This window comes from Rhinichthys klamathensis, unplaced genomic scaffold (assembly GCF_029890125.1).
Source record: "Rhinichthys klamathensis goyatoka isolate OS25496 unplaced genomic scaffold, OSU_Roscu_1.1 h1tg000605l_1, whole genome shotgun sequence".
NCBI lineage: Eukaryota > Metazoa > Chordata > Actinopteri > Cypriniformes > Leuciscidae > Rhinichthys > Rhinichthys klamathensis.
Window position 1 is genome coordinate 1,264,763 of NW_026607060.1, and position 27,309 is coordinate 1,292,071.

The following is a 27,309-nucleotide window of genomic DNA, read 5'->3' on the forward strand; positions in this document are numbered from 1 at the left end:
TACTAAATCCTACGTCCCTTAATAGCTTGCGTGTGCAAGCTGCAATGATATTTTCAGTGTTTGTAGGTGGTATAAATCCCATGTCTTGTAAAACGGGCTTATCAACTATATGTTTAGCCCTTTGCTTAAAGCGGATGCAATGTGTTTTTTGTATTTGTGGGCGAAACCGTTCTGAGACCCAAATAGGGCAGTGTACTAGTCCTGCTCCAGATGTTAGTGCTGCTGACGCACCCACAGGAGTGGCTTTCCCTCCACTGTATTTTGTGGGTAAATACAGTAACTGGCAGACAGAAGTGGAACAAGAGCTTCTGTTTAACAATTTATGGGCTTTGAGCTTTCTGGGTAAGTGTACTTCATTTTTTTATTTTGATGTTTATAGTATTAGTTGCATGGTAAGTTACTGAAATGACATTATTTTAGTATGAAAGCAATATTTGTAAATATGTGGTTTTCATGCTCTAAGGCTGAGTTCATATAGATGGTCTTGCATTTCTGTAGATCAAAATGCACTCCAACATATCTTCTGTCCGGACTGAGACTGATGAAGCTGATTCATACCCTGAAAAGACTTTTCACAAAGGAGTGAAATGTGGATGGAGTCACTTTCAAAAGCCAGCCCTGGCCATCTTCATTGGGAGTCTTCTCTTTGGCACAGGCACTGCACTGTCCTTGTTGTACTTCACACAGGTGGGCAATGTGCCCTATTTAGTAGGACCTATATTCTTGTCTGTGGGGCTGATGTTTTTGGTCACTGGACTTGTCTGGGTGCCGGTCATTAAGCAGAAGATGATCCATACAGCCATGACCCAAATGAGCCATGGCAGACCTCTGCTACTTGAGCAAGGAATTCATGCACAGTCCTGTGTTACCATTTCATAGTCCCTGAGCTGTGGCTGTTGTTAGAAAAGAATGATCGTTTTATTTATGGCATGGCATGTAAATCATCTTTATCATGTGAAATGAGAAATGTATTTTTTTTTGTGTGTGTGCAATCTACAGATGTGTCTCCCGTTGTGCTTTTTTATTTTTATTGTTGTGTTCCTAGCTAATCCCTACAACTAGATTAAAATGGCTTCAAATGCTCACCACTGAGGTCATCAGAGGCCAGAATTAATTCAGCTTTCAGGGCCTCACAGAATAGCCTACTGAAAATGCACAAATATGTAGGTCAGCTCCAGGAAAAACCTTTAGATTAAAAACACGAAGCACTGTTTTTGTCTACCATTAATTCATTTATTGATTATGATTTAATGTATTCAATTATTGAACAATTATTGTTAAAATGTAAAGCACATGTTGGTTGTCGCCATGTTCATAGTGACTATTTGTGTATGACTTATATTTCTCCAGGTTACGTTCTCACTTAATTTTTAGGAAATAGTACTAATTATCACATGATTCATAAACAAATAGTTTTTGGGGTGTTTTCAATTTATGTGATTAACCTGTTCACAAAAGGATTCGTTCACGAACACGACTAAATCGGTTTGAGCGATCAACAATTCCCGAAAACCATTTGTAAGAGCAACTGATGATTTGACTGATTGGGAAAAAAGTTATTCCGAATAGGAGATATTTTTATAAATAAACAGCATTGAAAATATGTTCACGACATGATTGTGACACAGCTTTGTCAACACATGATTTTTATTTTGTATTATTTAACTTTTTTTAATTGTAACAAGTTTTCCAGCAGAGAGATGTAAATTAATTTTAGCATTGTTTAATGTAATGCAAATATTTAGGTTCTAAATGGCTGTTTATAAGAGCTGAATCATGGCTGCTACTAACTGAACTGACACATGAAATTACAATTATTGGAAAAAAATTTAATGCAATAAATACCAAATAAATACGAGTTTATATGCCATGTCGTGATTTAAAGGGATAGTTCACCCAAAAATTGTTGTCATCTTTTACTCACCCTGTTGTTCCAACCCTGTATAAATTTATTTCTTCTGCTGAACACAAAAGAATATATATTTTTAAAGAATGTTGGTAATCAAACAGTTGATGGCACCTCACCATTGACTTGCATAGTTTTTTTTTTGGGAAGTCAATGGGTGCCGTCAACTGTCTGGTTACAAACATTCTTTAAAATATATCATTTTGTGTTCAACTGAAGAAAGAAACTCATACTGGTTTGGAACAGCTTAATGGCGAATAAATTATGACAGAATTTTCATTTTTGGGTGAACTATCCCTTTAAGGTTTCGCGTGATGACGTAAATGATGCAATGGCGTAAACCAGGCGACGTAAACGAATCGCTTTGGGGGGAAAATCGATACAATGAAACTTCTCATCGCTACAGTCAATTATAAATATTTTAAAGGTTTCGCGCAGTATTTTTAGCGCCGTCTAGTGCCCGACGAAGATAAGGGAGGGTCGCTTGAAACCATGGACTTTACAAAAACGTAACCAAACGACCAACCGTTGGCTTGCAGAATGATGGCATCATTACAAATCGGCCAATCAGAAGAAGGCATGAAACAAACCACGAGCTGAGAGTTTTTACACAACAGAAGAGAGAATCCTATTGTCACGAGTGTAACGTGCCTGAACATATTTTCACTTATTTTATTCTCAAGAATCTTAAACATATTTTTAGCTCAATATTGTTTCTCACCGAAAATAGATATTTGGAAGAAAGCAACTTTGAGCATTAACGTTACCCGAAGGTAAGTTGCTAGCTAGCGTGATTACTCGTCTTGATAATGGTAACGTTTATAGTTTCATCAGTTCGGCTCAGTTATGAGATGTGTTAGTTATTTAAAACGCTCGTCAACATATTCTTGATAATATCGTTATTGTAATATACAACCATTTAATCCAGTTTACATGTCAACATCTTCATCCGTTGTCGAAGTAACTTAGCTTCTATCAGCGCATTAATCCGCCGACAGTTAATAAAACTTTGAGTGACTGGTTTGCTGTGTTAGCCAGCCAGCAAATAAGACTGCTGTCTTTACATGTTGAGAGGAAGTTGATGTCTTCTACGTCTACTAAGAATGTTAACTCTAGCTTAACATGTTGATAATTTTATAGGAAACATATCTGCATATCACTTTATTGCACCATCTTTTTAGTGGGGATTCTGAGGAATATTTTTTTTTGTCGTTAGCTTAGCTTCGGTTGTATATCCTTAAGAAGTCTTCCGGTAGTCTAGTCACACGGTCCTTAAATACTGACATATTGCTAGAGTAACAGTGAATTGTACGCCTGAGGGGAAATATCTCTAGTTTTTCAAAAATCATCACAAGTCACGCCCTTCCTCTTCTGTTTTTCCTCGCTATTACAATAAACTGTGACTCATACAAGAGGAAACTATTTCAGTGGCAAAACAGCTTTGTCTAGTCTCTTCTCTGTGCATGGTTTATGTACATAGATTGTGCTCGTGTCTTATTGCAATTGTTATCATTTATTATTTTTGCATTGCATTTTCAACTTGATACATTTGTAACTGTATATATATATATATTGATGGTTATTATTTTGCCAGTAAACCTGACTGAACAGCAATGAGTGAGCCTGAGCCAGCAACATTTGCATCTGTTGAACAAGAAAGGGACTACTGGAAGGATCAGGCTGCCAAATACCAGCAGAGGTACATCAGTGTTGTTTTTTTATTCAAACTGAAATTTGATCTACAGTGGACATAAAGTAACTTTAGGAAAAGCAAGGCAGTTTTGCATTGCACATGTTTGCTGCTAAACACATCGAATAGCAACAAATATAAGATTTTGCTTTACAACCCACACATCATTGAATGACTGTGTGTTCAGGGCTGAGGAGACGCTGGAGGAGTTGCAGGAGTTTCAGCAGATGAGTCGAGACTATGAGGTGGAACTGGAGGCAGAGCTAAAGCAGTGTGATGCCCGTAACCGCGAACTCCTTACAGCCAACAACAGACTACGCATGGAATTAGAGAACTACAAGGTACCGTGGAGCTTCATAGACACATGGTTAATACATTGCTCTTTTAGAAGATTTATGGTAAATGACAATCTCTTTAAAGATCTGCATTTAAAGGATTATGGGTCCATGGTACATGGAAAATATTCCCAAGTCACACCTTAACAGTTTGCAAACCTCATATAGCTGTTATTGTAGCAAAAGGTGGCTCAGCGAAATATTATTATAGGGAAAATTGTTACTTATTCTTGTTTTTGTAATTAATCAAATTGATCTATTACCCCAAACCAGTGGCGTTGGTTTGATTTTGAAATTGGTGGGGACGGGGACATCAATATAATTATATTTTAAGTTTTGATCGAAATTATTGCTAGGGATATATCAGTGTCACTGGATATTGGTAGGGACACGTAACTTTCTTTCATAAGCGTATAACTACAGATAAAAGCCATTTAAATCTTCTGTGACAGATCGTGTACATCCAGAATGTCTGTCTGTTCCCCCCCCCCCAGTATTTAGTGAATAAACAATCGCACATTCACAGACAAACAACAGAGATCCGATTCAGGATGAGGAAAGCAGCTGATGCTTATTTCTGCATCAGTGTCTGGAGGGCATGGAGGCTCACTCATGATTTTACTTGGTGCTTATTGCAGAAACATGGTTGTAAAACCATATTGTTGATTGAGTTTCAGTCAAATGACATCACAGGCCAGTTAATTCCTCTGAAGTAAATGCCTATATCTAATGCTAATCTTGCTAATAAAAGCCCCCAAATATTGATAATTTAAGGACATCATATTAGATTGATTTCTGAAGGATCATGTGACACTAGCTATGTTTCCATCCAAAGTTGCGAATTTAACTTTTGCGCAATATTGGAATATTGCATAAAACATTTGTGAATAAAGCATCCATCCAGTGAGTCAAATAAAACAAAATCTTCATTCCTGATAAACTGGCGATAAATATATCTAACAAAAACCGGAGGTGATACAGTCGAAGAAGCCACTGTATATAATATATAGGTTTATAATATATTCTATATCTCAGTATAACAATATAACGGAATAAACACGATCATGTTATCTTGCTTTCGGATGCTGCTTGGGAACGTAGTTGATGTTTCTGGCAGGTAAATTATTCCGAACCACTTTGATGACAGACTTTGTTCAGGCATTTCAGAATGACCAAAACAGCATTTCAGATGCTGTGCAACGAGATCGGTCCGCTGGTTGCTCCAGTTATGCCTTCCCATCGTGCAGTCTCGTGCGCATCGAGGAATTTATTCTGTAAATGTGTTTCCATCGTAGTTTATGCACATGTTTTAGTTAAAAAAAGTTATCAGTCAAATAAATTTGTACTTTGTTTATATGGTTTTTCTTTTTTACCCAACAAACATAAGGGTACAAACAAAAAAATCAAGTGCAAATACAAAAATAAGATGGTTCTTAATAATCACCCTTTATTAAATGTATGAACACAGAAACAGCACTTTAAAGGGGGTCGCACACCGGACGAGAAGCGCAGCGCCACGTCTTTAAAATTCAAACACATTTTCTCTTCGAGTGTACACACACCGGTTGTGCCATTCGGCGTCTGTCCGCGGCGCCCAGCAACGGCTCTTGTTCAAAATCCTGCCGCGACACAGAGCGCCATTTACATTTTATATTAAATTTATTATATTTGTCTCAAATCATCGTAAATGACTTCACCCTGTGCTGCAATGTACATTTCGTTTTACATTAATTTACAGAAATCAGCCGCTTGAATGAAAATTGCTGATGTAATCGGATTTTCAGGTGATATTCTCAATTCATTCAGTTAATGGATGCTCTGAGGTAAAGTGTTCAGATCACAGACTCAGCAACTATTGTATTTAATTGTGCAGTACAATCATAACATAGTACAGACATTATCTTAATTTCATAATGTCCTTAAACATAAGAATACTGCTGGCCATAAACTGAGAAAGAGCGCGTCCGGTGTGCGATACCTCGAGTTGTCCTAGACGCGACGCGGCGCTGCAGAATGTGTAGCCACCAACCTTTTTACCCATCTCCGTGTCCATCACCCTGCGGATAACGCAATTTTACAGAGAATACATTGCGATTATTTTACTAGTCATGGAATGGGAAACGTGACATTAACCTGTTAACAGGGGGTTTTCTTTTGAGCCGAAGAACTCCCATACAGCCGAGCTTTCTTTTTTCGGGTGTGGACAGAGTGTTTCACTCTCCTGCTCAGACGACGTTCTTCTCAGAGTAGCTGCGCGGCCCGGGCTGCGTCTTCTTTGATAGGTGTCAGCCGCAGCGGGTGTACCGGTATATTGCCACACACGTGTTAAATTAACACAATGCCGATATTTCATGCTTTGAATATCACGATTATCGTCAACACCGGTATATTGCGACACCCCTATTTCACAATATTATAGTTTTTTCTGCATTTTTGGTCAAATAAATTCAGCTTTGGTGAGCACTAGAGACTTCAAAAAGTCTTTTGTTAAAACTACAGTGCATCTTTCTTTCTCATTTGCAAATGTTTTATCTCCTCTTGTGTGGTCTTGTTTACTAACAGGAGAAGTATGAAACGCAACATTCGGAGGCAGTCAGGCAGATCTCGTCTCTAGAAGGAGACCTGGCAGAAACCACAGCCATCAAGGACCAACTGCACAAGTATATCCGGGAGTTAGAGCAGGCTAATGATGACCTTGAAAGAGCTAAGAGGTGTGTTCAGTGCTTTTGCCATTACAAAAGAAAAATAATTGGTTATACATTCAAGATATTCATGATTTTAACAATTTATTCCTAAAATCCTGCTCTTACAGGGCTACTATAATGTCACTTGAGGACTTTGAGCAGAGAATGAATCATGTTATAGAAAGAAATGCTTTCCTTGAGAGTGAGCTTGACGAAAAAGAGAATCTTCTAGAATCAGTACAGAGATTAAAAGACGAAGCCAGAGGTAAACTCAATGGAAACCTGTTTGTATATACACCATTCACTATTAACTGATGAACTTCTTTGATAGTCAGTAGCATAATCACCTGATTTGTCAGTCTCAGATGTTTTAACAGATTCGGTGTATGTGAGCTGGTTGTGTTTGCTATCTTTCTCCTCTGGCAGATTTAAGACAGGAGCTGGCTGTTCAGGAGAAACAGGAGCGCAAGTCGTCGATCAGTCTCTCTAAAGATGCAGAGAAGCCAGAGGCCACACCCGCAAGATCTGCCCTCCCATCTCTCCTCGCCACACCCTCCAGACCTCCAGGCTCAGGGAGTGCATTCAACACACCCTCAGCTTCCTACAGCAGAAGTGAGCTCAAACAGCACTGACACTCATTTCTAACATTTAAGAGTTCAAATGTTAAAGTTAAAATTGTTCCTGTCATGTCCAGTTGAAGGTCTGACTGGAACTCCCCTTACCACATCTGCACGGATATCTGCCCTCAACATTGTTGGAGAGTTGTTGAGGAAAGTCGGGGTGAGTCCAGCTGTAACTGAAGTTACATTATATCACCAAATAATACACACTCTTTCAGGTGAGATGGGTCTGTAGTTTTGATAAACATGTTTTGTTCCCGTTTCAGAACCTCGAATCAAAGCTGGCGTCATGCAGAGAGTTACACATCCTTGAGAAAACACCCAGCCGTGCAGCAATTGGCCAGAGTACACCAAGCATTTCACGGGAAACCTCAGAAATCCCATCCAACACAAATGGCCTGTATGATAAGTCTCATAGTTTCACTATTAATTTCAGAACATCTCATTAATCGGCCAGGTGTGCGTTTCCCGTACAACGACGTAACTCGATGCTTCACTACCATAGTATGATGCATCGTTAAAGAAATCAACCAGCTAGTCACGATTGTTTCCCGAGACCATATTGTCGCAAAGTAGTCGTTCAACCACGTTGGTTTATGATGTTACGCACATGGTGGAATAATCACTTCTTTTAATGAAAATGTTTGAGATTGAAAATAATAGATGTTTTGATATAAATTACAGACATGGAATCTGATGAATATTTCTCAGTTATTTTGCTTTATTTCCAGATTCAATCATAGGCTCGTTCTTACATAGTAGAGCGAGCACGTTCGCACATGCGCAGTCTTCAAAAACGGTGCTTTAAATCTCTCGACAAACTCAAAGACGCAAATGACATTTGTATGTATTCTAAATAAAAGACACAGGTTGTACTGAATGTCAGCTTGCTTATTTTGCTCAAGATACGGATTTATTAAGTCCACATGTCATGCAATCTAGAAACTATGCTTCTAACCGCAGCTCGAGAGCTGTCGTTCCACCCACACAACTTTGCAATGCTGTTTGCGAATGTTTGTTGGAACGATGGTTTCGGGAAACACCGAATCGTTGAACTATGCTGATAACGACGGAACTTGCGACCATAGTTGGCTAACGATGCTTTCGGGAAACGCACCCCAGAATGATGTAGATTGTACCACATCTGGCTTGTTTGCAATCATTTTTCTTATTTCTGTGTTATGTGTTGCAGGATGGTGAAACGGTTGGACTTTGGTACAGGATCCAAGATAATGCTCTGAATAAAGTGCATAAGCTTGTCTTTTGTTCCCACATCATTGGGAAAACCAGTATTCCCAATACATTACTATGGAAAAGCTTTATTTTCAGGAGCTAAAGCATATCTTATGCCTCAAGTCTTCCACTATCTGAGAAGGGTTCTGCTTGTACACTCATATCAACCCTACTAGTGTGTCTATAATAACTGTTCACCAGCTCTCTGGCCCGTGGGCTGAAACTGTTACCTGTGGTTTTGCTATTGTGTTGGAGATTTGCATTGTGTTTTGCAGATGTACTAACTCTTTATTTCACACTTGTTGGTTTTTTTATTATTTATTTTTGTTTGTGTTGTTTTTAGGTATCTAATGATTATAGCAGTTTTGAAATGTACAATCTGCACTGTAATCTTGATTTGCTCTCTTTGGGACCATAAATTGGGAGAAGTGACTGAAAGTGAGTCCATAGATTCACCTCTGCAACCCCATTATATTTGGCACTAAACTACTGATCAATGTCCAGTGAAACATCTACTGCACGTACTTATTGTTGGTCGCTGGACTGGAGAAATGTTGACGGCTGGTTTATTTTTTTTAATGCAGAAATACCTGGTTTTTATCTTTTTTAGAAACAAGCATTTTGATGAAATATGAGTTTGTTACTAATGGAATGTCATGTCTTTAGTGTTTAGAGATGCAAATGATGTTACAAGGAGGTGGGTGAGATGTTGTGAGCTGAAGCTGCTGTGAGCTATTGTTGCCTCATAAGGGCTGATGTAAGTAACCAACATTAGCTTGGAACATTAATGTTTATGCATGATAAAACCCTTTTTCTTTCTAGTAATAGCTATTGAACTCCTCGTTTAAAATGTTAGTGCCATCTTTGAATTCAAAGAATTCTTTTTCTCTACAGTACTGGAGAGTAGTTGCTTATCATATCATGCACTAAACGTGAATTTAATGTGCCTTAATTTTGTGGCCATAATAAGCTTTGCCTCAAAGTTAACTTGTGTATTGGGGAACTTACTAGCCCGAAAGGGACTTGCAGCTTCTCTCGCTATTCTTCCCAATGTATTAATTCTCTGATATTTCAGGGAATCCGGGATGAAGAGAAATTGAATTCTGAGAGGAGTTTAATCCCTTAGTTTTCACATTTCTCTCATTTTTGAGTTGTAGATTTAGGTGAGTAACAAGCAATATGAATACTTCAGTGAAGGGTACAGATATTTTTATGTTAAAAAATAGAAATGTAAGGAAGAACTGATACATTATACATATATCCACTTTGCCTAGAGGTACTAATGAACAATTATAGAAATAGAGAATGATGGTTGATGGGAAGATTTAGCACACTTGATTGCACCATCTCAGGGCCTCATGTAAGCAATAACCTCAGTAAAGGTATCATTACTGTCCAAATTCTGTATTTGTCTCTATATGCACAAGGCATGCACAATTGCCACTTGTATAATTGTCAACATAACTTTTCTTTGCTATTAATGAACCTAAACATCTGCAACATCCATGCATTCCTCAGCAAGGGCAATGCCTGTCTGTAAAACCATTTTGTTGGTTAATCCAGAACCTACAAAATAAATGTCTAGTTAACAGGACTAATTATTTGACTCTTTCTTTTCAGAAATGTTATTGTTACAGAATGAACAGAGCTCTTGGTTATGGTCCCCCCCTTGATAATATAGATAATATGCAAGGCACAGATAGCAGTATATGTAGATGCAGAAAAAACAGTTTTGGTCAACAAAAGTTCCTTGTACACAGTAAATTAAGAGAATTAAATATAATGTTTTTAAAGCATCCCTCAAAGGACAAGTTTGATGATTTTCTTCCAGATTTGCACTGTTAAAATGTTGGTAGTAAATGAACAATGTGTAATCTTTCTCCGTTACTTGCACCCAGATACCCCCAATTAGTTGTCAGCAGCAGCACTGCAGAAGTTCGCATGTTGCACAGATTTCAATCTTTTTTTTTAAAATGTTCTACTGTAAAGAGCCAAGTTTATTAGGAGCCCACCTTGGCAGCAGTGAATTACCCCTTTAATGCTTAAAACATAAAACTTGACCATGGTACAGTGTGGCATCAATTTTTGGATCACTTTGTGGCATTTGGATATATACTATGGTACCTAAGTATTAATGAAACATGGTATCGCTATTGTACATGTCCAAAAACCATGGAGGTATGGTACCATGAATTTTGTTAGTGATAGAAATCTGGTTGCTTGTAAAATCCTGGTTTCACACACCCCATTAGTGTTAGTCAATTTGAATGAGTGAAGAACATAAGTACCAAATATCATTTTTAGGAGATAGTCAAGATTAAATTAGTTTCAATTATCATTAAAAAAATTACACCAAAAAAAAGATAGAAGGCTTTGGGAATGATTTCTTTAGTTGTCATCCTGGGTGCCGTTGATTGACTCCATTTGAGGTTCCTCAGGTTGACCCACAGGAGTAGCAGAAGGACCCCCATATTCTGGGACCTCAGAAGTTTCCATCATGCTCCTGCGTGGTTTTCTGAAGCTCCCGCCTCCACTACGCCTTAATGGACTGCTGAAAGATGAGTCACTGCCACGCCTGAGGAACATACGAGGAGATAAGAAACCACACATCTACAAACATACCTCTTTCAAACGTGCAACCCTATGTCTCCGAATGTGCATTTTTGCAGAACACAAAACGGAGGAGGTCAAAGAATGGGATTCTGACTTCACATACATTACAGAAAGGGGTCACTGCAGAACAACCTGAGTTTGCTCCTGAGTGAAGACACTTCTCTGCTCAGGGCATTATTGGTCTCGATGGCCTCATTCAGCTCTTTCTGAAGTTTACGGCGAGCAGCAGTGGCACGCTGAGACTCCTCGTCGCTCTCCTCCACCTGTATCTTCAGCTGCCTTGCTCGCAGATTTGCTTTCTCAGCCTACAATGTGGATGACGCAAGTCAGAGTTTTCAGTATCATGAAGAAGACCTTATAGGACCTCAAATGCTTTACATGAATCCTTCATACCTGGTCCTTATACTGCTCCATCTGTTTTCGTTCATCCTCTATCTGATTCATCAGTTCCTTTAGTTTCTTGTCCTTCTGCCGCATGGCCTTGGCAATCGCCTGTCTCTCCCTGAAAGAAACTAGTTGAAAATCCATCTGTCTTTACAGCCAAATCTATATTAACACTGATGATCTCACCTGCTCTCATGGTCCAGTTGGTCCTCCATTTGTTGTAACTTGGTGTCTAGGACAGCTACAGAGGCCCGTTGCTTGGACTTGACCTGTCCCTCCATCTCCAGCAGCTTGGCCCTCAGCTCTTTGTTCTGCCTCTCCATCTGCTGCCAGCCACTCTCGTTCCTCTGAGCATTGGAGCGTTCAATTTGCAGCTCATTGGTCAATTGATCCACCTAGTTATAGATAAAATGATCCGTGGTCTGGTATCACCTTGAAAGAACACCTTCGCTACAGCATCATAGTGGATGAATACCCCAATTACCTCCTGCACACTTCTCCGCAGTCTCTCACTGAGCGTCTCCGTGTTTGCCTGTTCCTCATCAAGCTCCTCTTCCAACTGTTGGATCTTGGCTTCCAGGCGACGTCTCTCATCAGACATGCCGGATCTACCCGTGGACAATCATTGCATATGGTGTTATAACAGTTTAAGCATCATTTTTTCTATTTTGTAAATACTAATTCCCAACTTACTTTCCAAACGAGCCACTTGTTATCTCCCCTGCTATCTCATCTCTCTCTCGTTCAGCTTGTTTACGAGCTCTCTCTGCTGTGGCCAGTTCCTACAAAGGCATTGACATTACAGTTGTATGGCAAGATATTTAAACTCATTTCCATCAACCACTTGATATCATGTATACCTCATGTAAGTGTAAGATTTCTGCCTCCATGGCTCTGGCCTTTCTCTCGTATTCTCTTGCATCAGAAAGAACCTCCTTGTGGGACGCTCGCGCATCTTCCAGCTCCCTCTGGGAATCTTTCATCTGTGTCTGTCATGGGGAAGACAACTAACATAGATGAATGTTGACAAAGGCTTGGGAAATTAAAATAATTTGAAGGTTTGACCTTCTGACCTGAGTCTTGCGGAGTTGTTTAATGGCCTCGTCCCTCCCCCTGTTGATTGCGTCAACTTGGTCTTCAAGGTCCTGCAAATCCCCCTCAAGTTTCTTCTTGGCAGCTGCCAGTGAAGTTCTCATCTTCTGCTCATCTTCTAGCTCAGTCTCAAGCTCACGTACCTGCGTGCCAAGTGGGCAAATATAAGAGAATAATTGCTATTACTGATAGGGGGAGGAGTCTACAAGTATGATAAAGTTCAGATTCAGGAAAATCTACAAAGCATCATTGAGCAACACAAATCAAAACAAAGAAATCTATCTTCACCTGCTTGAGCAGTTGTTTTCTCTTCTCTTCATTTTGTTCCTCCCTGCCCTGCAGGTCTCTTTGAAATTGGACTTTGAAGGCCTGCATATTGACTTCCAGATGGAGTTTAGCATCCTCTGCAGTCTGTAATTCATCCTCAAGTTCCTCCATCTGAATTGTCATCTCTTCCACTTGAGCCTCCAATCCACGTTTGGCCTTCTCCAGCTCATGGACCTTTCATTGTATTTTTATATGGAACCTTTAGTAATCTAATTTCAGACAACAGCATCTCTAAGTTGACTAAGAACTACTGTCCAACTTTCATGTTACTATAAATCACAACTCACATTTCTGCCCACGTCATCCTTTGAACTGATCAGATCTTCCATCTCAGTCCGAAGTGCCTTATTAAGTTTCTCTAATTCTCTTAAGGAACTCTGGGATTCTTCCAGTGCTCGATTCAGGACCAAACATTTGGTCTCCTTCTCCCGTGCCTCTGCCTCTGCACAATCACGCTCTTGAGCATACTTGCTGGAGATGGTTTTCTCGTCAGAAAGCATCTTAATGAGGGAAAAAAAAAATTGAGTTGCAGAAATTCTACTGTGGAATTTAGAACAAATTAGTTGAAACACAGAAGTGAAACCTGGTCAAATTTCCGTTGTTTCTTCTCTAGATTTGAAACCAGCTGTCTCTGGTTGTCCAGGTCCACAAGCACATCCTCCAACTCTTGCTGAAGATGATTCTTGTTCTTCTCCAGCTTGTCATAAGCTGCAGTTTTCTCTTCGAACTCTCCATTTGTGGCCTCCAGATCTCTCTGTACTCGTCTCTTGCTTTCTTCAAGCATTTGGAAATTGCTGGAGTACTCATCCAACTTCTTCTTTGCATCTGACAACTATAAGTAGAAACAAACTTATTTAAACTCCTTCATTTGTAAAAAAAAAAATTTGCCACAACTGCCATATGCAGAGATGCTTTATGAAATTATGTTGGTGTTCTTTGCAATTATGCAAGACTGACCTGCGTGTTAAGGCTGGAGACCTGTCTCTCCACGTTCCTTCTGGCTTCTGCCTCTTCCTCCATTTGTTCTAGCAGACTGTTTCGTTCATCCTCCATTTGACGTAGCCGAGTGGAAAAATTAAGTTTTTGACGGGTCTCCTCACCAAGTAACTCCTAAATAGGCAGACAGACTAAACATTAAGTGTCAAGTGCTTCTCAAAATAGGTATTACAACTTGATGTTGTTACAATTCTTTAGATCTGGGGCTTTTTAAAACCCCAATTATGATGACCCCACTGGGTGTGACCCCCTTCCCAAAATACGAAGGCAGCTATATATTTTCATGTAAAGAACTATTTAAGTGAAAAATAAAAATGTTAAGATGTGTAAAATATTATCTTGCTTTATTTGACTTTGTATTTTTTTTTTTTTCTTGTCTGACAATAAAATTAGATTTTATTATTAGATTATACAACCTGTGAATCCTTGAGCTGTGAGTTGAGGCTGGCAACATCCTTACTCAGCTTGATGTTCTTGCTCTCTGCCTCATTGAGGATGCTATTCACATTGTTATACTCCATCTGAGAGATTTTACAAAAGACATCCATCAGGAAGTTCTGTACAGAAACCTTACATTGTTTCTATAGTAATATTTTTTCAAAGTGTTTATTCAGAGAATACGTCTGAATGTAAAACGCACAGTCAGTTTAGACACTGCATCTCCAAGCTCTTCCCTCTTCCTCTCGCTGTCATTGAAGCGAGTCTGAAGGTCAGCAAGCTGGGTCTCCACCTTCTTCTTCTTCTGTTCCACATCCTGCTTTGCATTGCTCAGCGAGCGAAGGTCTCCATTCAGATCTACAACCTCCTTCTCTAGAGCCTGTTTCGCCTTCTCCAGACTGGCCTTGGCCTGTGTTTCAGGTTCAGTTTCGGAAATAGAAATGTATTTACCTTTAATCATTTTGCAGACCCTTATATCCAAAGGATTTACAAACGAAGAAACCAATATGAGCCAACAATGTTAAAAGTACCAAAACAGTTATTGCCTGTGCACTGCAATTTTCTTTTGTTATATGTCAACGGTAAAGGGTTAGTTTACCCAAAAATGAAAATTATGTCATTAATGACTCACCCTCATGTCGTCCCAAGCCCGTAAGACCTCCGTTCATCTTCGGTTTAAGATATTTTAGATTTTCAAAGAAACTTCAAAACATTCTAACTAACCCACTGATGTCACATGGACTACTTTGATGTCTTTATTTCCTTTCTGGACAAGGACAGTATACCGTACATACATTTCCAAAGGAGGGACAGAAAACTCTCGGACTAAATCTAAAATATCTTAAACTGTGTTCCGAAGATGAACGGAGGTCTTACGGGCTTGGAACGACATGAGGGTGAGTCATTAATGACATCATTTTCCTTTTTGGGTGAACTAACCCTTTAAGCAGTTTTCTTACCCGTTTGGATTGCTCTAGCTGTTGGCTAAGTTCATTAACAGCCTGAGCATGTTTTTGTTTCATTTCTTGCACTTGAGCATCATGGCTTCGGCCTTCATCTTCTATCAACTTTTTCAGCATGGCCACCTCCTGCTCTCTTTTAGCTCTGTCCAAGAAAGATGCTAAGATCTAGTCTATCATATCTTGATTTGTAAATGGTAAAAAGGTAATAAATGACTATTTGAAAGTTACATATTTAAATAATCACCGTAGTTCTTGTTGCGCTGCTGTGGTGTCTAGTGTGTCCTCCAGTTCAGTTCTCAAGGCCGACAGCTCTTCTTCCAGCTCCTTTCTGGCCTTTTCTGACTTCTTACAAGCCTCCTGTTCAGCATCAAGTTCATCTTGAAGCTCTGAGACAAATCCTTCCATTTCCCGTATCTTTTTCAGAGCATTGCTCTTCTGAGATGATTCTTCTTCCACGCTGGTCAATATACAGATGGTCTGGTTACAATTTACAATGAGCAGTAATGCAATGTCTTTAAACAGTCATTTATGATGTAAGTAACAATATACCATGCCTGAAGTTCCTGAATTTCCCCTTCACTTCTGGCTTCTTGCGTCTTGAACTCTGCTATCTGGGTCTGCAGGTCCTTTAGTTGTTCCTGTACATCATTATACTCAGTTTCCAGTTTACGTTTGGCTTTCTCTACGTCCTGTCGACTCTTCTCTTCCTTCTTCATTCGAACTGTACAGACACACAGAATACTGCTTCACAGTGTTTACTACGTTATTTAATTTGACAGATTCAAAGTGACAATGAAAAACCTTCAAGATCTGAAATCATAGATTCGTGTTTAGCCTTCAGCTTAGCCAAATTGTTGGATTTTTCTTCCTCCTCAGCAAGGTTGGAGCAAAATTCAGCTAACCGATCCTCCAACTGTTGCTTCTCCTAAATACACAGAAGCAGCAGCCATATTACTCAGATCTGATAATCGTTTTCCAAATAAAAGAATGATAATGATCCAAATAAAACTATCATCTGGTCAAACCTTCTGCAACTTGCTGTTTTGATCCTCCACAATGAGGAGATCTTCCTCAAGTTTCTTAATCTTCCCATCCGCAGCGCCACTTTCCAGGTGAAGCTTCTGTCTGGCATCTTCTTCTTTATACAATTGGTTCTCTAAATCCTACACATAGCAACAGATGAGTACAGGTTTCTTATTTTCATTACCCAAATCTTATGAGAGCGAAAATATATACACTACCGTTCAAAAGTTTGGGGTCAGTGAGAATTTTATTTTTATTTTTTGGAGGAAAGAAATCAATACTTTTATTTATCAAGGAATAATTAATTTGATCGAAAGTGACAGTAAAGACATTTATAATGTTACAAAAGTCTTTTGAACTTCCTATTCATCAAAGAATCCTAAAAAAACAAAAAAAAAAACTGTACAACTGACAGACCAACAACTGTTTCAACATTGATAATAATAATAAATGTTTCTTGAGCATCAAATCCTCATATTATACTGATTTGTGAAGGATCATTTGACACTGAAGACACTGACACTGGTGATGCTGAAAATTCAGCTTTAATCACAGGAATAAATTACACTTTACTATATATTCACACAGAAAACAGCTGATTTACACTGGAATAATATTTAATACTATAACTGATTTTTGTTGTATTTTTAATCAAATAAGCGCAGCCATGGTTAGCAGAAGAGAATTCTTTTAAAAGTATTTAAAATCGTACCGACCCCAAACTTTTGAACGGTAGTGTATATATAAAAAAAACTATTTTCAATAAGATTAAAACAATTTTATGTTTGTGACAAATTACAGTCTCATTGTTATTTCACTTGTTCATTAGTCTGTGATAATTGATCACTGCTCAACCTTGAGTTGTTGTTGCAAATTCGCCTTCTCTTGCTGAGCGACTTGGCTTCGCTCCTCCTCCTCTTCAAGTCGAGCCTCCATCTCATGCAGCACGTCCTCCAGCTCTTGCTTCTTGGCCTCCAGCCGTATTCTCACCTCCTCAGATTCTGCATACAGCTCCGCCTCCTCCTGGAGCTTGGTCTGTAGCTGGTTCCTCTCCTCCACCACCTATTAAAGATAAAATACACATACACACTCCAGTCATCCGTGTGTACTGATAGTTAATCAGTATGAATGAATGTTGCATTGTAGTTGAGTTTGGAATACATATGCTTCCGCTCTTGTACCTGGCTGTGTTTCTGTGTGATGTCCTTTAGTTCAGTTTCAGACTTCTGGGCAATTTCCTTGGCTCTCTGAAGCTCTTCCTCCTTTTGATTCATCTCCTCGTCTTGACGAGTCACCTGAAGCAGGGGTTTGACCTAAACGGAAGCGTAAATTGATCAAAAAATGACCACAATGGTATTTCAATTGTACATGGATATGTGGTGTTGTGTTTTGCATGCACTTTAGTGAAAAGTCTCCACCACTGCCAGTTTCTGAGTGTCAGATAAACAGCGCAGTTCCTCTGAATCACTTTCATGGCGGTTAGCTGCTTTTGTTTCCTGCTGAATGCCCTGTAAAATTTGGATTTTTAGAAACTTCTTCAAACTTGCACTATTTGTAACATCTTTAGCCACAATGTAACTACAATTGAAGTAAATACAGTGCAAGAAGATTCAAAGGTAGATGGTGTGCAATTATTTAGCAAGAACTCACTTTCTGCTAAGAAAGCCACGGGCCTGGGCCTGAAAGGCAATTATGATAATGGTGAGTTTTAGGTCACGTTCTTCCTCCAGCTGTGCTAACACTCCTGTACGGAAAAATATCTTGCTCAGACCAATCCGGTACAGGTTGGGGTCCAAGTCTAGATGTTTGATCTAATGATTAAAAAGTAGGAAGAAGTTGTCATCAAGGTACGATAGGTTATAAAAATTTCAGTACAGTATAAGAAGATATATTTTGCTCAACTCACCATAAGGGTACTGGCTTGTTTTCCATCCATGAACCCTTTAGGAATAGCGCCGGCAGCTAGGACCTCATAGCTAGAAAACGATCAATATTTTAATCGGTATTCTGCTTCATTAGAAACATCCAAATGTACAAACTCTATATTTGAAATGATCAAGCATGTGTTTCAGAAATGACTCACCGCTGGCGGAACTCGTGAAAGACGATGCGATTGGGGAAGCCCTGCCGACAGATGCGGATCCCTTCCAGTACACCATTACAGCGCAGCTGCTCGAGAACCAGGTTGGCATCTATCTTGCCAGCCTTAAGACAAAAACAGTGAAAAACAGACTCTATTTTACTATTACTTTTACTGTATATATAAAATTCTACTTTTAACTAGATTAAACACTCTCGGCATAAAGATAATCCATGTTTGAATCCCATATTACACACAAATAATTTGAAAGCTGATCTTCTCTACATTATTTAGTTGTACCAGTAAATAGAGATTTGAGTCCCTATATTATGATATTTGCTGTGGCATACCCTTTTTTCGTGGTTGGGAATGATGCAGCGTACAAAGTTTGGTTGAGTGTTATGGAGAGTTGTCATGAGCTTGCCAAGAGACTCTTTATACAGCTGTCCTACGGTGCGGAACATGCCTTTCTTGGACTTGGAAGCAGTAGGACCTGCGCTATCAGACTTAGCCATTTTAGCCATGGTTTCCAAACCCACCACACGGTCCACTATATGGGAACAAAGGGATTTTTTTGAGAATGCATTTCAGACCGTTTAAAATCGTGTGAGAAAATGTAAAGCTTCCTTTATAGAGCATATATTATTCTCTTTCTGCATAAACAGACAAACAGATGTGAATCATGTTAGTAGGCCTATTTTTCCCAACAAAGACTCACCCTCCTTCCAGACGTCCTGCACAAAAGCACTGGAAGAGTTACTGAGTAGGGCTGTGACATTGTCATTGAGTGGGTCCATGTTTTTCGTCAACCAAGATGTGGCATTATAATCCACCTAATTCAAATTAAACATTACTATTAGATTAGTCATAACTATATATCTTTTTCCATAATGGTCTCATGTTAAGCACTACTTTACAATTGCTCTGTTCAGATAGGTAGATAGATAGATGTTGAAAACAGTTGAGCTGTGTCACTTTTATGTATTTAATTGATTAATAAGTGCATTAATTTTTGTTCAAAAAATACCTTGCCAGCATAGTGTTGCACAGTAAAGAAAGTCTTCTCCTTTAGATTCTTGGGTTTGGAGAATTTGCAGTGGCTTGAGTGGGTGTTTGTGAGTTTTTCGACAAAAGAAACATCGGTTGCCTTCGGAAACCAGCACTCCTCGTCTAGCAGAGCTAGGATACCTGGAGGATTGTTCTATACGGGAGAACCAAAAGAAATGACACAACTGATTAACTTTTACAGATGATCAAAGATTATTAGCTTACACTTAAAATCTATGAATGGTGTTGTTAATAAACTGACTGGTCTCTCAATGAGCTCAATGCAGGGCTGGAGGTCCAGGCCAAAGTCAATGAAATTCCACTCAATGCCTTCCTTCTTGTACTCCTCCTGCTCCAGGACGAACATTGTGTGATTGAAGAGCTGTTGCAGTTTCTCATTGGTGTAGTTGATGCACAGCTGCTCAAATGAGTTATCCTGTGAGAAAGGGGGAATGAAAGCCTCAAGTTTTGAAAGTTCATGTTTGGATTTTATAAGACTTTTACAATGTCAGACTCACCTCAAAAATCTCAAACCCAGCTATGTCTAAGATTCCCAGAAAAGAGGCTCCCTGGCGCTTTGTCTTATCTAGAGCCTTGTTGACACGTGCCAAGATCCAGCGAAACAGACGATCATACATGGCCTTGGCCAAGGCTTCAACTGCAAAGTCAGCCTGATAAATGGACATATTATATTATATAAATTCACATATATTATATATTACAAAAATGTGTCCATCTTCTTTATATTACCATTTCACAAATAATTGTCTTTTTGTTCACACTTTAGATTGGGGTCCAATTCGCAATTAACTACGTCTTTTGCCTCAATAAACTACTCCTTATTAATAGTTAGTAAGGTAGTTGTTAAGTTCAGGTATTGGGAAGGATTAAGGGATGAAGAATATGCTCATGCAGAATAAGGCATTAATATGTGCATTATAAGTACTAATAAACAGGCAATATCCTAGTAATATGCATGCTAAATAACTAGTTAATAGAATTGGACCATAAACTAAAGTGTTAATATATTTTTGATTACTTGTATAATATTACATTATTATACTAGTATAATAATTACAATACCCAAACAGAACAAGTAAAATATCTAGGCACATGATCCTATAACAGTAATGTATTATAACTAGGGTAATACTGGCATGTACTGGCAGTCTTGCTTAAGATAAATATTACTTTGCACAGAAAATTTACTCGCAATTGCTGTCCTGTGTCAAAACATGAGTGGAATTGCTTTGATAATAATATGATCGTGCCAGAAGAATAGGTTGACCGCTTTATTATGCCTGGTCTCTCTGTAACATCTCAGTGAGCTTTTATTACATTTTACGCATGCACAGTGAAATGATTCAAGCTTTTTCTGACGTATCAGTGTGGACAAGAATCTTTTGGAAAATGTTAGTGTGGGCGGAGAGTGTTTTGAAACGCCATATAAATCCGGGTTAATGTAGACATTGTAGTGTAGTGTAATGTAGACCATAGTGTGGTAATGCACCTGTTCTTTGGTCTGTGCCTTCTGTACCAACTCTCGCCCTACTTTAATGCGAGGAGTGAGGATGGCTTTGGTGAAGTCAGTCACATTAATCCCCTGCAGATGGCACACTTTCTGCGCAGCTGGCGGATACATTTAACACAACATATAAGCATTTTGTTTCAGCCTGGTAAAGGATAAGAGCAACATCAATCACAGATCAATCCTGTGATTGTTTACCTGTGTTGTCTGGCATGCTGGCCTGCTCCTGGTTTTTCTCTGCTTTGAACTCAATGTTCCCTAGCTGCAGCACAGTAGAACATACTTTCAACATGCCTAAAAGAAACGCAACACTTCATGTAAAACAGCACGAAAAGATTGGAGGTAATGTTATAATCGGCAAAGTTTTGTTAAATACCTATTCTTTCCTCCTCATTGAAGCCCAGGACCTCCATGGCCTCCAGAGTCTCAACCAACATCTCATCATCTTGCTGGTTTTGTACCTGCACGTGCCCAGCCACCAGGAAACGGTAGTTACCAAAGTCTTCTAGCAAGAGCTCGTCTGTGGAAGAGAATGATCGCTAGTGGTACAGTATGTCTGAAATGATGCAGATAACACTCCAACTGTCACAAACTCATTTTCTGTATTCTTGAATGTAATCACACAAGATTTAATAGGCAGTTGTTAGAAATACGCAGTAAGTAGAAATTCTTGGTCCTCACCTCGCATTTTTTCCACTGCTCCAGCCACCATGTAGTAGAAGATGTGGAAGGATCTTTCGATTTTGGCCTGTCGGATAGACCGAGACTTTTCCAGGAGGTCTGGATTCATTAAGACATCAAGGTGAAAATGAATGTGCTTAAATTTATGGTGTAAAATCTGCATAATTTTTTTTAGAAATTTTGATATCAAACTCTTCATAAAGTTAAAGATTAATTGGAAGGGCTTATTAGGATACAGGTTTCAATGTTTGCTCCAACGATGTAGCCAGTGTTGTCAAAGTTGATTTTAATAAATTTACCCTGAAGTTAAAAACAAAAGTTTTTTATATTAATGTTGATTATAATGATAATCAAGAAACATTCAATACCAAAACAATGAACTATTAACTCACAAATCTTGAGGAATTATCATTTTTGATGGTCTTTGCATTTCCAAATGCCTCCAGAATGGGATTGGCCTGCAGAAGCTGCTTCTCTAGCTCCCCCTGGACAAACAAAATGTCATTCATTGCCATTCAATGCTGTCAAACCAGGAACTACTAAGCATAACGTACACCAAAAAGCTATTCTAATGTACTTTACATATTATGTAGTAGCCTACAGTTGTAATTGAAATTATTTAACCCCCATTGCAAATCAGGTTTATTGACAAAATGTACAGACTTTCAGCTGTTTGCAATGGACAAAAAAATTTTTTAATGACTTCTGCAGTCTCAAAAGTCACATTTTCAGTTGAATTTGGGGAAACCACTTGAATTATTTGTTGTGTTGAGCTATTTTAATTATTTTAGTTTGATTTGTCCATTGCAAACAGCTGAAAGTCTGTCAATTAACCTGATTTGCAATGGGGAATAATTTTGATTACAACTGTATATATTCTGTGCTATATATGAAAGCAAAAGACCATTTCAGGTATTGGTTATGTTTAATAATGCTTATTAATTGACGTGTAAAAAAAGACAAGGACAAAGACACCGACATCCAAAAAAATGTATAAGACAAGAAGCTCAGATACTCACATATGCTAACTGGGTTCCTTTTTGTTGCTAAATGGAAGCAAATAATGAAGAAGTTAAAATGGAAAAGTGATTAATTTATGACTCCAGTTTGAAGGTTCTAGGAATTATCCCACTTGAACATTTTAAACAATTACTTAAATGTTCCAAATTTGAACAATGCACATGTTTTCAATGACCACTTTAAGTCATTCTTAAATTGTTTTACATGTACTGTAAATTTGTTGTGTTTGTTTATGTGATTCTGTGTAACTTGTGTAATTGTTGTCCCAGGGCTCCCTTGTAAAAGAGATTTGAATATCTCAATGGGACATCACCTGGTAAAATAAATAAAATAAAATAAATTGTAGGAATTGTCTCGACAGCAATTCTATTAATTATTGTGTTTTTGAGGTCCAGTGATTGGTTACTTCAGATCTGCATATCCTGTGCATTATTGCAAAAGAGAATCCAACAGTTGTGTTTTGTTTGATAAATGCACAGCCACTAAAAATCACAAAGCACAGGCAGAAGCTATGGACAAAACTGTAAATGAAACCACCACCCACATATATATATATATATATATATATACAATATATATATTGTATAGTAGCAGTAATGTACTGCACCATGAAACATTTAAACACCTTGTTTAGTGCTGAAGAATTTTTATCCTATCACAAAGATGTGACTATTTTTCTAACACTACACTGTTATCAAATTCTCAACATTAATGAAGATAAGCAAAAATACTGTCGTCATAACAGATACTGTATGAAGTATTAAATGTCAATGGGTTAAATAACAAATTTTGAACTCACAGAGCCAGCGTCTCTCTTCCCCTTGTGTGATGATGCCACAATAGCGAGGTACTGGATTACTTTTTTGGTATTTTCCGTTTTGCCTGCACCTGACTCGCCACTATTAAACATACATAAAGAATGCTGTCATGGTACACATAATCATTTGCATAATAATTTACATATCAGACTGGTTTGCAAATATAATGATATTGTGCATATAGCTGTATTATTTTAGGGCCCATGTGATATTTGAGCAGTCAAACTCAAGCTTGCAAATTCTAGCAAATCTATCTGCTGATCACATCTTTATTGAATGGTGCCTCACAGACACAATGGATGGGTGAAAATGACCAGACCCAGTGAAAATGAGTGGATGAGCCTAAATGCTTTACCACTAAAGAACTCATCTTATTAGGCCTCTAAATATCACAGTAATGGATAAAAATTGTAGCTCTCTATGGAGCAAATAACATGTTGGATATTTAGAACTCACGTGCAGAGAATAGACTGGTCCTCACGCTCTGTGGAGAAAAAAAATTTGAACTCAGTACAAGGACAGGGCAAGAAATGCATGAATTGTCACAGTTAAGAACCTGAACGAGATTAAGAAGGGGCCAGGCTGTCTAAACACAAACTCCACAATTGTTCAATGAAGGTCCCCACCTCCAAAATCTTACATATTCTAAATTGAGTACAGGGTGAGATTAACTTCAGCTCTTCCTTCCAAAAATAGCTGTTAAAAAAATTCAATGAGAAAGGGAAAGGCCCCATGTATGGCAATTTTGATGGCTGTAATCCGCAGCGCCAGACACACTCTCTCCAATACACAGCTGGCTGAGCTGGACTGAATAACTATAAAACACGAATCATCTTCATTCTTCATTGCCGTGTGCAAATACACAACATAGAAAGCATTACGTTTGGCAAGAAAAACAAGATTTTTGTATCTTGGATGAGAGACCAAAACGATTGTTGCTAGTATTAAGCCTGTTCATTTTACTAACTGTTTGTATTCAGTGAGTTCAGACTGGTGGTCACCTTGCAGCATGTTTCTATAGGCATTATCAGCGACGGAATAGATGTGGGGAGGAACCTCATGACGCTTCTTCCCCTTGTACATCTCAATGATCTTCTCAGAGTAGATGGGCAACATCTTATAGGGGTTCACCACCACACAGAAGAGGCCTGAGTACGTCTGAAGAGTTTACAATAGAAACATCAAATATATGTTCAAGATATATGCCAGGAAGCTGCAATATTATTATAGATTTTATATACACTGGTACAAATGTGATTTCTTTTTTCATACTATCAGGGTTTCAATCTATTTGATACCAGGGACCCCCACATATGAAAGTATAAAGGCACCTACTGCATATCTGGTCATGTATAAAGACTCATATGCTACCGTTTGGGGTCAGTAAGATTTTTTAAAGAAAATTCATTCTTTTATTTATTTATACTCTTATAAATTGATCAAAAGTTAAGTCAAGATAAATAAATGCTACAAAAGATTTCTATTTTAATTAAATTCTGTTCTTTGGAACTTCCTATTTATCAAAGAATCCTGAAAAAAATATCACGTTTCCACAAAATATGAAGCAGTACTACTGTTTTCAACATTAATAATAATAAGAAATGTTTATTGAGCTCCAAATCTGTTTATTAGAATGATTTCTAAAGGATCATGTGACACTGAAGACAGTTAACCATTATAAAATCTGGATATTTTTGCACTGTTAAATGTATTAACATAAAGAGAAACATTAAATTAGATTTGTCTAAAGCTCTACACTAATGCTTTCTGCAGACAAAGATACGATCAAGAATAAAAACGTATGCGGTTTCTACCAAGTGAATAAGGTGAGGTTTGAATGCACTTACATAAATGAGACCTGAGAAATACCTCTCCCTGATGTTGTGCAGCACTGAGGCCTCATTCAAGCAGGTCAGTGCAGCCATGTCTTCAACCTTGTTGAACTTTGGTGGATTCATTTTCTGGATGTCATCTTTTTTGACGGTCGCCTTCCGTCCATTGTCGAGCTCAACCACCACCTCATTCCCTGTCTCTTCTTTGATGCTGGCTGACTGAAAACCTTCCTTTTCTGACGGGATCCACACCATCTTTTTGGTCGACCAATCGGCCTGGGCCACCCCAGTGTTTTTGAATTCATTGTCAAGGAACAGGAACTTGCTGCTGTCTTCGTGGTCTGGTTCCATGGTCATCTTGAAGTATTTCTGTAAGTTATTCTGATGAAGTAATAAGAACTGTGTTTTATCTGTCTGTATTGGCTCCTTTGACACAGTGATGGATGTGCAAACATAGCCTCATTTTATAGGCAAACCACACAGCCATATCTTTGCCACTCATGGATCACTTGTTCTATACAGCTATAAACCTGTTAAAAGGTGATAATAAATGCCCCATGATCATTCCTTATATGGAGTGTGTTCAGTAAAAGCTTCCTCACACACCATTGACATACTAGTGTCAATTTATATTAGCCGGTTTGTATTTAGGTATCTGATTTGCATGACAAATTTTCAGGTCATTTTACAGTCAGTACGTCATAGACATTTATAATCTTCTTAGAAAATATTTATACTGTTAAATATAATACAATTATGGATGTTCTACTGATCTCTGCAATTTTCAATAACCCAAACTTTATAAACATTACAAAACTCTTTTTCTAATTTATACTGTTCCAACCTGCCAACTTAAAATCTGACAAATGTAAAATTGTACAGATCAATTAAAAAATATAGTATGCCTTTCTTTTTTGAAGATAAAGTAAAAGATGCATAAAACAAAATATACAGTATGTAATACTGTATTACATACTGTATATTTTGTTTTATGCATCTTTTACTTTATCTTCAAAAAAAACATAATTACTAATACACACACACACACACACACACACACATAAAATAAATTAATACTTACATGCTATGTTAACCTCTTCTTGATTTTGCAGTGTCAGTGTATGCGTAGAGCAGTATCCAAAAAAATAGTTCCTTGGATGAACTTTATTAATTTTGGAGTCTTCATTTATGGACAGCCTTAGCTTTGGTGGGTGGAGCAAGTCATTTGGACCATCCTATAGCTGAATTTATCAGAATAAACTACAATAGCTATTGGCCTATGCAAATTATGAGGCTTTTCCTCTGAAAGGCATATTTTGTAAAGGTCATTAAACACTAAATGGCTATCTGCCTCTGTCAAAGGGCCTTCACTGAAGTCATTATTAAATATTTCTGTTTAACCTGGTGAGTATACCTGGTAATTGTAGCGCTTATCCAATGGACAAAGTCAGCCATAAAGATCAAGGGTCATGTTTAGAATTGGTATGTTATGGTTCAATTTCATGGTTTACTCAAAACAGTTTCTTTGACCCAGTTGTCTAGAATGGAAAGCCGTTTTAACATTTAAACTCAAACACTTACCAGTATGATATCTATTTTCAAGGTGCGTTCATTCAGAATTACCATAAATACGAGATTCCGACTTGTAAAAATTCCGACCCAGTTGAACTCGTAATTACAACTTGTAAACTCTGAATTTTATGAGAGCTTTGACTTGTATCATGTGATCACTGTACCATCTGACCTCTGCATATTCATTTTGTAGTTGATAGTGTTGCATTAACACATAATTCCGAGAATGTGAACAGCTCCGAGTCCAAGTAGGACGTCACAGTATTACGACATGCTGTGCAAGGCGTGATATAGTGGATTTTGTGTATATAGTGTCTCTTTTCAAATGCATAATAATATTGTTTAAATGCTTATTTGTCCTTTGTTAAAAAAAGACGAGAGTTATGTTCATTTATTAAATTAATTATTTTAGCTCGGCATACCAGAGT

At 38.1% G+C, this 27,309-nt stretch overlaps 2 protein-coding genes across 3 annotated transcripts; one reads left to right on the forward strand and one right to left on the reverse strand.

The window, feature by feature from the left end:
• The first annotated feature begins 2,474 nt into the window (after positions 1–2,474).
• nde1 (nudE neurodevelopment protein 1) lies at positions 2,475–10,062 on the forward strand. Its single transcript, XM_056240662.1, has 9 exons — positions 2,475–2,679; positions 3,501–3,605; positions 3,784–3,937; positions 6,494–6,642; positions 6,744–6,880; positions 7,042–7,227; positions 7,310–7,395; positions 7,502–7,635; positions 8,428–10,062. Exons 2-9 carry the CDS (start codon positions 3,520–3,522, stop codon positions 8,474–8,476), a joined length of 981 nt encoding a protein of 326 aa, XP_056096637.1. The 5' UTR covers positions 2,475–2,679; positions 3,501–3,519; the 3' UTR covers positions 8,477–10,062.
• A 413-nt stretch (positions 10,063–10,475) lies between these two features.
• Positions 10,476–26,149, reverse strand: myh11b (myosin, heavy chain 11b, smooth muscle). 2 transcript variants are annotated; one of them, XM_056240654.1, is made up of 41 exons: positions 25,325–26,148; positions 24,479–24,635; positions 23,934–23,961; positions 23,459–23,558; positions 22,659–22,685; positions 22,032–22,124; positions 21,876–21,939; positions 21,640–21,738; positions 21,335–21,478; positions 21,157–21,252; positions 20,941–21,059; positions 19,949–20,101; positions 19,693–19,866; positions 19,411–19,584; positions 19,102–19,216; positions 18,734–18,933; positions 18,387–18,508; positions 18,210–18,279; positions 17,954–18,114; positions 17,703–17,811; positions 17,485–17,616; positions 17,159–17,365; positions 16,306–16,443; positions 16,082–16,205; positions 15,830–16,001; positions 15,525–15,737; positions 15,278–15,422; positions 14,521–14,727; positions 14,297–14,401; positions 13,842–13,994; positions 13,468–13,716; positions 13,172–13,384; positions 12,846–13,058; positions 12,539–12,700; positions 12,326–12,454; positions 12,159–12,247; positions 11,950–12,073; positions 11,652–11,860; positions 11,475–11,583; positions 11,214–11,386; positions 10,476–11,043 (listed from the first exon to the last, which is right to left on the reverse strand). In XM_056240654.1, exons 1-41 carry the CDS (start codon positions 25,664–25,666, stop codon positions 10,857–10,859), a joined length of 6,000 nt encoding a protein of 1,999 aa, XP_056096629.1. In that variant the 5' UTR covers positions 25,667–26,148; the 3' UTR covers positions 10,476–10,856. The 2 variants fall into 2 exon arrangements, with proteins under 2 accessions (XP_056096629.1, XP_056096630.1); XM_056240655.1 differs by having other exon boundaries at positions 10,954–11,043; positions 11,185–11,386; positions 25,325–26,149.
• Between the last annotated feature and the right edge of the window lie 1,160 nt (positions 26,150–27,309).